The following is a 12,900-nucleotide window of genomic DNA, read 5'->3' on the forward strand; positions in this document are numbered from 1 at the left end:
CAGTCTCCCTCTCAGAGAACCTTTGTGAGGTGGAGTGAGACACCCTTGGGCCAGATCCTGACCCTGCCATGCTGCTCTTGTGGCATAGGGAAGGCCGGGCTTTCCTCTGAAGACTGAGGAGTAGGCCTGAGTCAGGTTGCCTGCAGAGTGTCTTCCTCCTATCAGGACCTTCTGTACTGCCTCCTTTCGCTCCTGACATGAACTTCATCTCTAATGCTCCCTGCCTGCATGGCTGATCAGACAGACTCCATATAATACTGCAGTTGCGATCTAAAGAAGAAATGAAAGGGGAGGTAGCCTGTAAGTACTGTGTTTCCTTATGAGCATGCTCAGGCACCACTGGCTGGGTGGAGTCGGCTGCTCACACCTGTGTGCATCATCACCCCGCTTGATGGCTGCAGACACACAAAGTCACAGGCAGAGTGGCAGAGGTGACGCGATTCTCTGAAATGGTGAACAACCCTTGGGCAGCTTCCAAACAAAACACAGTACAGTCTTTCCCTAATTTACATGGTAGTTCCAGGCCTGGAAATTTTAGTGTCTATTACAACCATGAAAAAAGCACTTTGTTTTCTGTGTAAAATGGACCTATGTTCTGGCTTCCATAACTGGATTGCTTGTTTACAGATATTTTGAATATCTGGCACGATACTGAACAGTTAGCTTACGACTGACCCACCCTTGACAGTAAGTTGGCCCTACCCCACTAAATGACAGTGGCCCCCAGGCACTATGACCGCCAGAAATTCTCCCAGTGCCCCTTGGAGTGGCCTTCTCCCAATCCCTGTTGCAGCGATGCCTGGGCTGAAGGTGTAGACTGGAGAAGGGGGGGGAGTAAGCAGGAGATCAGGCAGCCCCCACCCCACCCCTATCACAGGGCTTCCTGGGGGAGGGCCCTCAGAGCTGGGTGGATTCAGAGCTGGGGTGGAGCTAGGAGGATTTTTCAGACGCCAGAACTGTGCCTTGCCCTGCAGGCTTTCCCAGTCTTTGGACCAGTTTGTGGGACAAGTAATCTTTTCCACAGGGTCCAGAAGTCTGAGCCTCTCCGAAGGCCAAGGAGCCGTTCCCGCTTCTTCCTCCCAGGCCACGTCTATGCATGGTGCTGTTTCCTGGAGGTGGGGATGCCCTCCTTTATGGGGTGGTGGTGGGTGGTGGTGGGGGCACGCTTTGCCAAAACCCACTGTAAGTGGGAACCATAGTATGTGTTTACTGTTCCCAACCTATCAAGTGGTGGGGGAGGGGTGGCTCCCTGCCACTGGCCATCACCAAGAGATCTTAAATCACAACTCAGTAGTGTTTTCTGCCAAATGTGTACTGCACTCCCTGCTTCCTGCCATCATAATTGCAAAATCCTGTCGGGGACTGGCTGTGTTCTCTCACAGTTGCTGATCCTTCTTGCAGATGGGAGGCATGGGTACCACCATCTCCATCCCTACTCTTTAAGCTGTATGGAGCCCTGAACCGATACCCTGCTGCCGTCCCTTCTTCCTTCCTGGGTTTTACGTATTTTCCAGCAGTCGGAAGGAACATTACAGCAGTTGCGAGAACATCAGCACGGACATAGGAGTTAACTAATTAGCGTGTTTTAAAGGAAAAGGTGTTTAGAAAGAGAATGAATTGTGAGGTCGTAAATACATACCTATGTTAACACTCATGATTCCGGACTTGCTGCCCGTCTTCAAGTTTTATGGAAACCAACAGCCATTTCCTCTGGATTTCTTACCACCTGATTACTGCCCTTGCTTTCTGAGCTTGGACAAAAACAAGTGACTTTTGGTGACCATTGCTGTCCTCTCTGGGTGACTTGGGCCAGGTGGGACTCCTGTGGGGTTCCAAGAGTCCAAGAAAGTGCAGGATGGGATCAGAGAGCACGGAGCCTGGTGTTGTTGACTCTGAAGCCCATCTTACTGAAGATGCTGAGCTCTGTGGACCTGTAACATCATGGGTGAGAGGAACATGAGTACAAGGCTCGCAGATGCACAGAGAGCTCAGCTTTTCAGTGTGGGAACCGTGGCCACTCAGCATGATTAAACAGAACCTGAGAGTGTTAGAAGTGTTGGGATCTGTTTACGAGGCTGCTCTTCTCCATCCTTAGGAGGGTCTCCGACTCGCTGAGGACATGTGTTCTTTCCTTTGGTCTCTGACACTCCGGGATGTCCATTGCCACAAAGAGGCATTTAGCATCTTCTCTGCCTGGGTTGGTCCGTGCTTCTATAACAGGGACTGAGGGTTCCCTGAGAAAGAGGGTCCTGGGCCCTGGGAAGCCCTGGCGGTGGATCTACCCCAGTAGCCAAATGTTTCCGGCTCTTTTTAGGCTGTGTTCTGCTCTCCTTCTCTCATGGTTGCTTGTGGTGGGCCAGGGGACCGGGGGATTTTGCAGACTGAGCAGCCCGGAGGACAGTCACTCACAAGCCACATGGCAGGAATCTAGTTCAAGCCTTTGATGTAGCCTCAAGGATTGTTTATTCATTTCAAAAACAGTATGCAGTATTTTGATATGTGTAGTAGAGAGATTTAAAGCTTATTTTAAAATTTATACACTATAAAATTAACCTAAATTTGTGGACAATTGTATGAGATGGGGCAGTGCCTAGAGTCACCTTACCTGTTCCCTCTGTCCTAACAGGGAGCCGAGAAAATTAGAAACCCTCAGTCCTGAAGCCACACCTCTGGGTAGCTGCCCTTCCTTCTGAAACCTGTTCTGTGCAAAGCCAGACTGGAGCCCATGTCCTGTCCTATCTGCCACTGCTGAGGATCCAGTGGCTTCCTGCCAGGACAGACTAAGACCAGCACTATTGTCACCATACAGAGTCCTGCAGGACAGTCTCAGCTTCTCTGTTGCACACGGGGCTTCTGTGCCTTCCTGTGTTCCTTCTCTGGAGAACACAGTGACCTTAGGGCCTTTGCTTGCTCTGCCCTCTGCCTAGACTGCTCATCTGTATGTGGCCACGCTGCTTCTGCCTTCTACGTGGCCTCTCAGGTTCTACCTTCCCTTCCCTTGGGCTCCCAGTCAGACAGACAGACAGACAGACCGCTCCTCACACTGACTGCTCGGCTTCTCTTCAACTTTCTAGCTTCTTACCTTTGTTTCCACTCACAACATGTACTATCTACCTGACATAATAGGGCTAATTTATTGCTTTACCTTTGAACTTGTCTTCCTCTCAGCAGCATGCAAGTGCCACAAGGGTCAAGATTTGTCTTTCTTGTTCAGCACACCAATGGTGCCCGGGGCAGAAGAGAACTGTATTTCTGGTGCCCCATCCTGGCACACAGTTAGGTATTCAGTGCGTGTGTGTTAATTGTTAACATTTGATGTATCAATCCCTTTTCCATTATATTTAAACCATCAAGACTTTTAATTTTTTTAAATTATGGAATTTCAAATCCTGCCCTTTTCTGGTGTTTGCTTTTGTGGTACTGGGGATTAAGCTTGGAGCCTTGAGTATTCTAAGCATGTGCTCTACCACTGAACTATATCCCAGTGGCCTTTTCACTGAAAGTAACTTTTAAAAATGTTTTCTCTTGTGATGAAGAGTTTTCATAAATCCAGGAAGAACTGTGGTCCAGTGCCTTGTGGTGAGGCAGATTCCTCCTCTGCGTGTTTGCCATTGGCAGCTGCTTGGTCCCATGTCCGGCTCCTTCACGTGAATGTTAAGGGTTATCTCCCCCCCCCCCCCCCCCCCCCCCCCCCAAGCTGGGCTGGCAGAGGGTCTGCTTGGGAAATGATTCCCTCATGACATGTGAGACAGTCTCAGTTTCTTATCTCGTACATCCTTTGTGATTAATAGGCCATTCAGTAAAAAGCACACATAAGTTGGGGGGAAAACTACCCAAATGTCATTCACAAACTGTGTTTTTAAGAAGGAGAAGCTTTTGAGTCAGGCTGTCTGCATTGTGGTGGGGTCGCGCCGTGCCATGTCTAATGCCTATCAAATTTCTGTTTCTTTTCTGCAGTTGACGCATCCATTCTGTTGGTGGGCATAGAAAAGGTCTCCTGTTCTTTTCTATTACTAGTGGCTGTAAACTGTTAAACTAGCAGATTTTTGTTTCCGGGTGAGATGGGGGAGGGAGGGCAGTGTAGGAATGCTCATGGTGCTGCATGTGCATAGACGTCACAGGCGGGTTGTCGGGACTGTGTGCTCTTCTGCTGCATGGTGTTAGGGATCAAATGCAGGTTGTCAGCACGTTACCCGCCAAGCCATCTCACTGGCTGACTTAAAAGTGGGGTACCCGGAGTCGTACTCAGAGGAGACACAGCACTGCTCATAGCAAAGTGACAGTGCCTTTTGGACAGTAAGCAGGGTCATGCTTAGAACTGTGCATACCTTTGGACTCAGCAACCGTGCATATCCAGAAAATTATCCTAAAGCCGCAAATAAGGATAAGTACAAGATAAGTGATCATAACATGGCTGGATTCGTTTTTCTCTTTTCTAAACAATTTTAAGTATAAGGAATAAAGTATGTACAGCCATGAAATAGAATAGTACATGGTCATGACATTATTTATTGGAAGAGTATTTTCCTATCTGGCCTGTAACAAACTGGCTTGTATCCGACTAAGCTTCTGTCTTAATCTGATCTGTGTTGTTACCATCCAGAACCTAAGATGGGCCACTTATACTGAACAGAATTCATTCACTCACGGCCGGTAACTCTAATATTCAGGTGCATTTGCCAGAGGTCTTCTTGCTTCTTCGTGTCATGGCAGAAGGCAGTGAGTAACTGGGTGTGGGGGTAAAGAGAGGGCAAGAGAGGGCCAGTCCACTCTCCGTGTTATTGACTAGACTTCTACTGTAACAAACCTACTCCTCAGAAAAAGGCGTTATCCATTCATAATAGAGTCCCTGTGAAATAAACACCTGCTGTAGATATCAGCTCTTACTACCACACAGCAGGAATTAAATTTCAACGAGGGGGGGTAGGGTGCATTTAATCCTTAAAGACAGTAAAGAGCCGCCAAACAGCCAGGATCCAAAGGATCGACATAAGGAGAGAAGAACAGCACACTGGGGTGACTTGACATTGGCCGTCACGTCTTCCTATCACTTACCATTTGCAAGGGATGCAAGCCAAGAGTCAGTGAACTCAAGGGAGCTTTTTGCAGCTTTACTATGCTCATAGACTCGATTGGAGTTAGGGCTACCAGGATAGGCAGATATGCTGAAATCTAACTCTGTCATTCCACGTTGCTTTTTCTACCCCTCATTTTTGCTGATGCAGAAGAGGCATAGGCAAAGGGTGAGAATGTGAACAGAGCCTGGCAGTTAGAGGCTGAGAAGCTAGGCAAGCTTTCAATGGCTTCAAGGTCTAGAAAGACAGATAGTGGAGTTCAGAGTCCAGAAGGAGGAGCCTGACATCCTTTGCCTTTGACTGGAGCCTCTGAAGGGTGGCATCCGAGAAGAAAGGATGAGCTAGACCCACATCATCAGAAAAAGCCAAGGCTACACGGAGATAGGACTGAAAGTAGGGACACAACCCAGATCCAGAGGTGGTCCAGATGCTGGTGTCGTTAGACAGGAGCATGGGCAGGATAGGATAGAATAATAGAATTAAAATAAGGGGGTGGGGTGAGTGTCAATGAGAATGTGTTGTGTGGGTGGTGGTGGTGGTGGTGGTGGTGGTAGAGTTAAGAATCCTGTGCTCTTGCCCTGCCAAAGTAGGAAAAAAGTCATCTATTAGACAGTAATATGTCAAGGTAACTGAAAAGTAGAGGAAAGTATATCTGATGAGCTAACAGAGGCAGAAAACGGAATGAATAATAAAGCCACTTAATATGAAAGAAGTTGAGGATGAAGTGGAGAAAATATAGATTAGGTAGGACAAATAAATTAGTAGTAAGATTATAGATTTAATTCAAAACATATGGTAATTACATTAAATATAAGTGGTGTAAATGGATTGAATATTCACATGAGAAAGGTTGCCAGAGTGCATAAAACTTACTTCATAGAATATTGTATTAACAAGGTCTTGTTGGCTGTAACAGGTGTTAAACACTCCAAGAACTTACCTACTCACAAGTGTTGAACACTGCTGCCCTTTTCTGCTTGAGGGTCCTGGTTTACTGATACTGTCCCTCACATCAGTTCTCTCTGAGACATAATGGCTTCTCCTTGAGCAAGATGGCTTCAACTACTTCCCAGTGCTACCCACATCCACATGCAGGAGAGCAAAGGATGTTTCCTCCTGGGCATGGAGTAGGAGCTCCAGGCTTCTGACCTAAACCGACTTGTGTTATGTCTGTGCTACTCCCCAGCTCTGAGGACTAGATCACACTGATTGGCACGGGGGTGGGTGGGGGAGGAGAGCAGTGAGAGCAGACCCAGGGTACAGTGCCTGCCGTATGTCAGGGTCTGCATTGGGCACCTCCTACAGTGTGGGAATGGTTTCAGCCTCATACGCCGTGCATGTGCTCTACCCAAGATCACAAATGACAAAGCCAAGATTAAAACCTGGCCAGACTGGCCCAGAGTCTACACTGCATCTGCCAGCAGACTTCCCCCTCTCACTTTCAAGCTCTGTAAATAGGGTCCATCTTCTTCCCTGTCTTTCTCAGTGAGGGGAAGGGATGGGCTGGATCCTGGGGGATGTGGACTGAGTGTGTTCTCTTCCTCCAGTTCATGGATTGCAGTCCTAAGCCACAGTGTGGCTGCATTTGCAGTAGGGAAGTAATTAAGGTTAGATGGGCTCATACACGTGGTGTCCTGATCAGCAGAACTAGTGTGTTCATAAAAAGACACCAGAGTGCTCCCTGCTCTCTTTCTCTCTGTGAGCATGCTCCAAGGCCAGGCCATGCTAGCCTATGTGAGAAAGTAGCGTCTGCAAGCTGTGAAAAACAGCCTTCACCAGAACCCAAACTGCCTGGGACTTCAATCTAAGCCTTCTGGTCTCTAACCTTGTTAGAAAACAAAATCAGTTGTTCAACCACTCTGGCTATGTGCTTGTTGTAACCGCCACAGTGGACTCCCACACACTGGGAGAGCAATGGTGATGGGCTGCATCTCTCCTGTGGCCTCGACATGGAGCAGCCTTCCTGGCATGGTGGAGCTCACTTTGTATGCTGACAGCTGTTTATAATGGCGTGACCATAGACACGTCTCGTCCTCTGCCTCTGGAAAACATGAGTTAGCCTATGTTGTGGAGAGAGCCAAGGACTTCACAGGACACATAACAGGAACGTCATCATCTTTGGTATTCATCATTAGATGGAAAAGACAGGACAAGAGAATATGTTAATTAGTTTGCCATCCTGAATTTTACAAGTAAAAACTGTATGCAGATACCTGGGAAAGAACTGCCAGGCTTTAAAAAAACAAAACAAAGCAAAAACTATTTTCTCCATGTCCGGTGTGGCTCTCTGACTGCCTATCTTCATTTTTAATTTTTTTTGTGTGTTTTACAATTAGTATGTAAGAACGTGAAGAAAGAACTGGCTCTTTTCTGTGTCTGTATGCCAGCATGTTTATGTTCATGCTTGTAACCATCTTGGGCTGTCCATGGCCTGTCTGGCCTGGGACAGAGCTGTAGGTTTGCTCAGTTTCTGTGCCATGCCATCTTGAGGTGAGCTGGCTCAGGTTTTATTGGCCTGAGTCCCTATAAATCTAGCTTAGCTTTAAAGGGGAATTTATGGGGTTCTTGTGGTCTGGGATAAGAGACGGTGGGCGACTTTAAGCCTGGCGCAAGAGCTCAGCCATCAGGAGCCGCTGCTGTGGAGGCTGTGTCCAGGTTACAGGCCCCCTGGTAGCTGGGAATACCCCCCCCACTCCAGCAAGTGAATGGGCCTCGGCTTCCTATCTCGCTAGGACGTGTGGATGCAGAAGAAACCTGGCCATCCACCGCTCACCACTTCTCCTTAGTCATCCCAGCTGCCTGCTAGGGCAGGAATGGCCTGAGAAGTGCCTTGTGCTCTGTCTCTTCTGTGTCCCCTTAGGTGAGCGACTCCCTGGGAATAAGAGGCGCGAATCCTCCTGCTCTGTGATGCTCCTGCTGCCAGGCCTGGCACATGAAATTCAGTTCTCCTGTTCCCACTGCTCAGAGGAGAAAGCTGAGGCTCAGCATAGCCTGTGCTCACTCCACTCCTGGGGAAGGGCTGCTGGCGAGGCACATCTGGCCTGAGGCTGCCCTTTGGTGGTGGTCACTGGCACTCACTGCCCAGGAGAGCAGGCTTTATCCCCATGCCTGTCAAGAGACCCAAACCCAGGGGCCTTTTTCAGAGTGCCAGCTGCACCAGGAGCTGTGCCAGGGGTTCTGCATGCGGTGTCTCCTTTAATGTGCACAGCCACCCCTGCAGCTGAGATTCTGAACCCCCTTTTACATAGGAAGAAACTGACGCACCCTGAGTCAGACACCCAGTACGGCAACGGTGGACTTGATCTTAGGTGTGCGTGCCGAGGTTGGTCCGTTCCCCTCAATCTCATGTCTGACAGAGTAGGCGTGGGAGTGAACTTGACAGTTCACAGACAACCACTCCCTCAGCATTTCCAGCCACCTGCTGCAAACCTGTGAGCTCGAATGAGGGACACACACTCAGTGGGGGCTCAGAGATGTCTACAGAACCTACCTGCTGAGTACGATGAACAAGCCCTTTCCTCCTCTGCCGCTGGGCCCCTGTTTTCTGTATGAAGAAGGTTGAGTCAGTTCACATCTGGTGCTAGGCCTGCTAACAGTTCTGAGACTCAGATCTTTGGCCTGGGGCTATGGCAGGCTTTGGGAGGAGGTGGGGCTTTAACGGTTCCCACAAGCCAGTGTGGCAGTACAGCCAGTGTGTGTGGGGGGGGGGGGGCGAGGGGATATAATCCAACTCTAGGGGTAGAGATGAGTTGTGAAGTACAGGCCTGGATTGTGTACACAGGGGTACCTGTGTAGCAGCTGAGTAGTGGAGGATCTAGAGGGCTGAGACCAGGGAATGTTCTGGAGGAGAGAGACTTCCACAGAGCTCTAGATTGCCTTAGCAAAACATTGTGAGAATGAGAGGTAGCAGCACCCAGATGGATGTGTGAGCCCAGGCTGTGGGGCCCTAGAGCCAGGCTGGAGCCCCATCCATCTCCATGCCCACCAGGCCGGCCTTGGGATGGGTGGTTGACTCTCCATCGTCAGCACCATCTGTAAATGTCTCCCCACTTTGTAGATGGAGGAAAGTACAGCAGTTGCGGACTGAATCCTTGGCTCCCTCAGTGATCATCAGACTAACAGCCGTGGTTGCCTTTCTTAGCGTGTGATAAAATACCTGTACAGACTTAAGGAAGTTTAAAGTGTCAGCTTACGGTTTCAGCCCCTGACTGGAGGCAGGAACATGAGGCAGCCATTCACGTCATGGCAGCAGAGAGCTTGGCCTCACAATAACCCTCAAAAGCCTGTCCCACAACCTCCTAAAACTGTACCACTGACTGGCGACCAAATGTTCAAAATACATGGGCTTGTGAGGGACATTTCATAGTCAACCCATCACATCCCGAGAGCCAGGGACCTGTGTTTCCAATCAGGAAAGTGTGGTCATCTCCTTCAGGTGTCATTTTGGTTCCTCTGTGGCAGAGTGGAGTAGTCGTGGCTCCCCAGTCAGCTGCTGGATGTCTACTGGTTTGCATTTTACAGAAATACTTGGCTGACTAGGGGGCTAAGTCAGCCGGGCACTTCGGAGCTCTGTCCTTGCTGTGTGGACTTGGGCTGCTTACTTGACGCTCTGAGCCTGTCTAGCCAGCTCCTGGGGGCTGCAATGATGCTCACAGTTGAGGACTGTGAAGTTTTCATGAACTGAAGTGTTGTAACCTGTCCCTGGCTGGTACCTGGTTGGTTCTGAAAACCTGCTTGTTGGAAACCAGAAGTCAATTAGCACATAGGCTTTTCTGGTCTAGGTGCCCCACTTGGTCTGGATACCCCTACATTAGGTCAGCAGGGCACTAGATGGACAGCTCACATCCTCCCACTCCCCAGAGATCCATCCCCTGCTCCTGGAGACAGGTATGAACAGGACCAGGCCTATTCTGGGTCTCATGGTGCCCTTGGGGATGGAAAAAGACTCCACCAGAGAGGAGACAGCACCTATATTTGTTCCGAAGACCTGGGTGTGTGGACATCAGGAGTGGACGTATCTCTGGGGCATAGATGACAGCCTTTGGTTTGAGGTCCAGTCTTTGAGGAGGTGGGAGACCTAGAGCAGTTTGTCATGGACTAGAGCTCCAGCTGTGCCAGCGGTTGCTATGTGGTCTTAGGTGGCTATTTGTCCACTCTGGTGCTCAGCTCTGCCAAGTTCAGAGTTCAGACCTTTCCCCAGGGCCTAGTGGGGTCATAGGAGACAAGGACTTGAGTAGGCTTGGGTCACCAGCCAATGTCAACTGCGACCTCAGAGCCTCTCCCCTTCTTTCCAACATCAATTGTTTGTTTATGACATAGAGAGCTCTTCCTGACTCCAGCAGAGAAGCAGCTAAAAGGTCCAACCATTGATACACTGTTGGTCGCTGGTGGCTCTAATCAGCTTAGCCTGCCTATCTTGTGTGACCTTGGCAAACCAGTTAACGCTACTCTGTCTGCTTTCCTGGAGTCCTGTTTGGGAACACTTGTTGGTGGGGGTATGGGCCGGGAGGACGGGATGGGATGGGGCAACACTTGGGTCTCAAAGTCCAAGAGGTCTGAGCTTGAATTGTGTCCCTGAGCCAGATGAGAGGCCCTCCATCTCTTCAGCCCAGCTGGAAAAAGAACTGCTGCTGTGAGGCTGTCCTCAGATGGGTACCAGGAGGCTCTAGGAGAAAGGGCTGAATAAATGCAAGGCCCGTCACCACTGTTCCCGGGGCAAGTCCACCTTCCTTCTCTACACTCCGCCTTGTGCTTGCAGGAGGAGGTACATGACCCAGAGGTCTTGGAAGGTCCTGGAAGGGGAGAGATCCTGGCAGAACAGCCCCCTGTGATGCTCACTGCTCTAAATGCCATTAATGGTCATAAAATTATCCACAGTTTTTTGGAGGCCAGTCCCAGAGTTTGCCTCGGTGGGACAATAAAACTGCATGCAGAAACGATCTGGAAAAGGCGAGGACAGCCAAGCAGAGCTGGAGTTGAAATGAACTGCAGCCTGCTCTCATTAACTCAGGCCATTCACATTTGTTACCAGGGATTTCTTTTTAATTAAAAGACAACCAAGTTATTAAAGCATAACCCTAAGAAGGGCTGGCTGGGCAGCCGCCGAATCCAGCAGAGCAAGTGGTCCGCACAGCAGGCCAGGCCAGTGCCGCCAGGGAAATGGCTTGAAGCAGATGTTTAATGGAAACCCCCCCGCCCCAACCCGGGCCTTCTCATCTGTACACTGTGAAGTGCTCCTCAGAGCTGGGGAGAATTGCACTGTCTATCGTTGGCGACATGGGCTGAGCTCAGTGAGAACTGAGAATGCTGTCTTAAAAAGCCACTTCTTACCACACGGGAGCGTGGGGTTGGGACCTGGCAGATCTGGCACAGATTCCTAGCTGTGTGTTCTTGAGTGATCATTGTAATTTGCATGAACTAGAAATAAGAATACTCCCATCGCCCTGGCAGGCAGTGGGGGAACCCACGGCTTGTATGTAGTGCATCATACATGGCCTCATTGCTGTCCTTGTCCTTAGCTTAGGGATTTCCTGTTCTCTTGCTCAGGGTTGACAGTGCCTAGACTCCTCGGGCGGTTAGTGATATTTTTCCATGTCTCTAGAGCATTTAAGGTTTCAAAGTGCAGCATAACCTAAGACACTCTCCATTCCTGGGGCTCCAGTAGGTCCTGCCACTGTGTGTGTACCTAGAGGAGCAAGGGGTCAGACACACACTGGGAGGCATCTGAGTTGTAGAATAGGTTCTTTTGCCATGATCCTCGGGCCCCAAAGCATTAACCCCAGAAGTGACAGGGCTTAAAGCCTAAAGGCATAATTTCCAGATTAACTGCCATTGCCCATAGATGAACAGCTGTGGTTGAGGGACAATGGGAGAGGCTTATAGCAAGCATGTCTGACATTTTTGTTCACTTTATGGGGTTCTTCAGGCCATTCCATGCTTCAACTGAGGCGTTCACAGAACCTATAAGCAGACCAGAGTGTAGAGTATAGGATAGTTGGGCCATCAGAGAACCACAGGACACAGAGATGAATAACCATACTGTCTGTGGCATGATGTGGTTTGGGAAGCATTATAGAGGGAGCTTTGGTACCAAGTGCCTCCAGATAAAGGTGGACAGACATCTCCTTCTTGACACATGTGCCCAAAACATCTCCAGTTCCAGGGCCCACTGGTGCAGCATCATCAATCCAACCACTGAGGCAGGCCCGGGATCGCACCCCCCTAGTCCGGCACATTAGAACCCGGGAGCCCTGCCCAGGGTCTGAGTTCCCTCTCTGAGGGGGTTGGAGATAACAGTCAGTGGGCATCGAGGCTCCATTGGTTTGGCTCTCCAGTGTTTCTCGCTCCTGGAGCAGTATCTGATTCACAGAATCCCCCATTTGCTAACAGTCACTCAAGCAATGGAGCTTAGCGTGCACACCTGAGAGCTGAGGACTCACATCACAGATTCTGCCAAGTGATTCTGGGAATCAGTTTTGAGTCCCGAGCCTCAAATGCAGCAGGGTGTTCAGGTGGCTTCAGGGCTCTGTCCTCTCCCCGAGCTCCCTGGTAGCTGTTCATTCACCTATCTCCTCTTTCCTATTGTTTCCGCCTAGTGAACGGGAGCTATGGGCATTGCTCGGAGAAGAGCCTGCTGGACCTGGACCTGGCCGAGGGTCCCAGCCCCTCCTGCCACCAGGGTCTGTTTCTCCCTGCAGCGAGTCCACCGCCCCGGGGTCATCCCCCTGTCTGCGAGAGGCTGCTTCATTTCCCCCACCCTAACAGGTACGTGCCCATCCTGTCCACCTCACCTAGTCTGCCCAGCTAATGCAACACAGAGAAACTG

At 49.9% G+C, this 12,900-nt stretch overlaps 1 protein-coding gene across 1 annotated transcript in view; it reads left to right on the plus strand.

Moving 5' to 3' along the window:
- The window catches only part of Glis1 (GLIS family zinc finger 1), a 191,598-nt gene that overhangs the window by 103,971 nt on the left and 74,727 nt on the right, over positions 1-12,900 (plus strand). The window contains exon 3 of the mRNA XM_036179906.1: positions 12,671-12,839. Coding sequence (XP_036035799.1) covers positions 12,671-12,839 — 169 coding nt within the window. The remainder of the gene's footprint in view (positions 1-12,670; positions 12,840-12,900) is intronic.

This window comes from Onychomys torridus, chromosome 2 (assembly GCF_903995425.1).
Source record: "Onychomys torridus chromosome 2, mOncTor1.1, whole genome shotgun sequence".
NCBI lineage: Eukaryota > Metazoa > Chordata > Mammalia > Rodentia > Cricetidae > Onychomys > Onychomys torridus.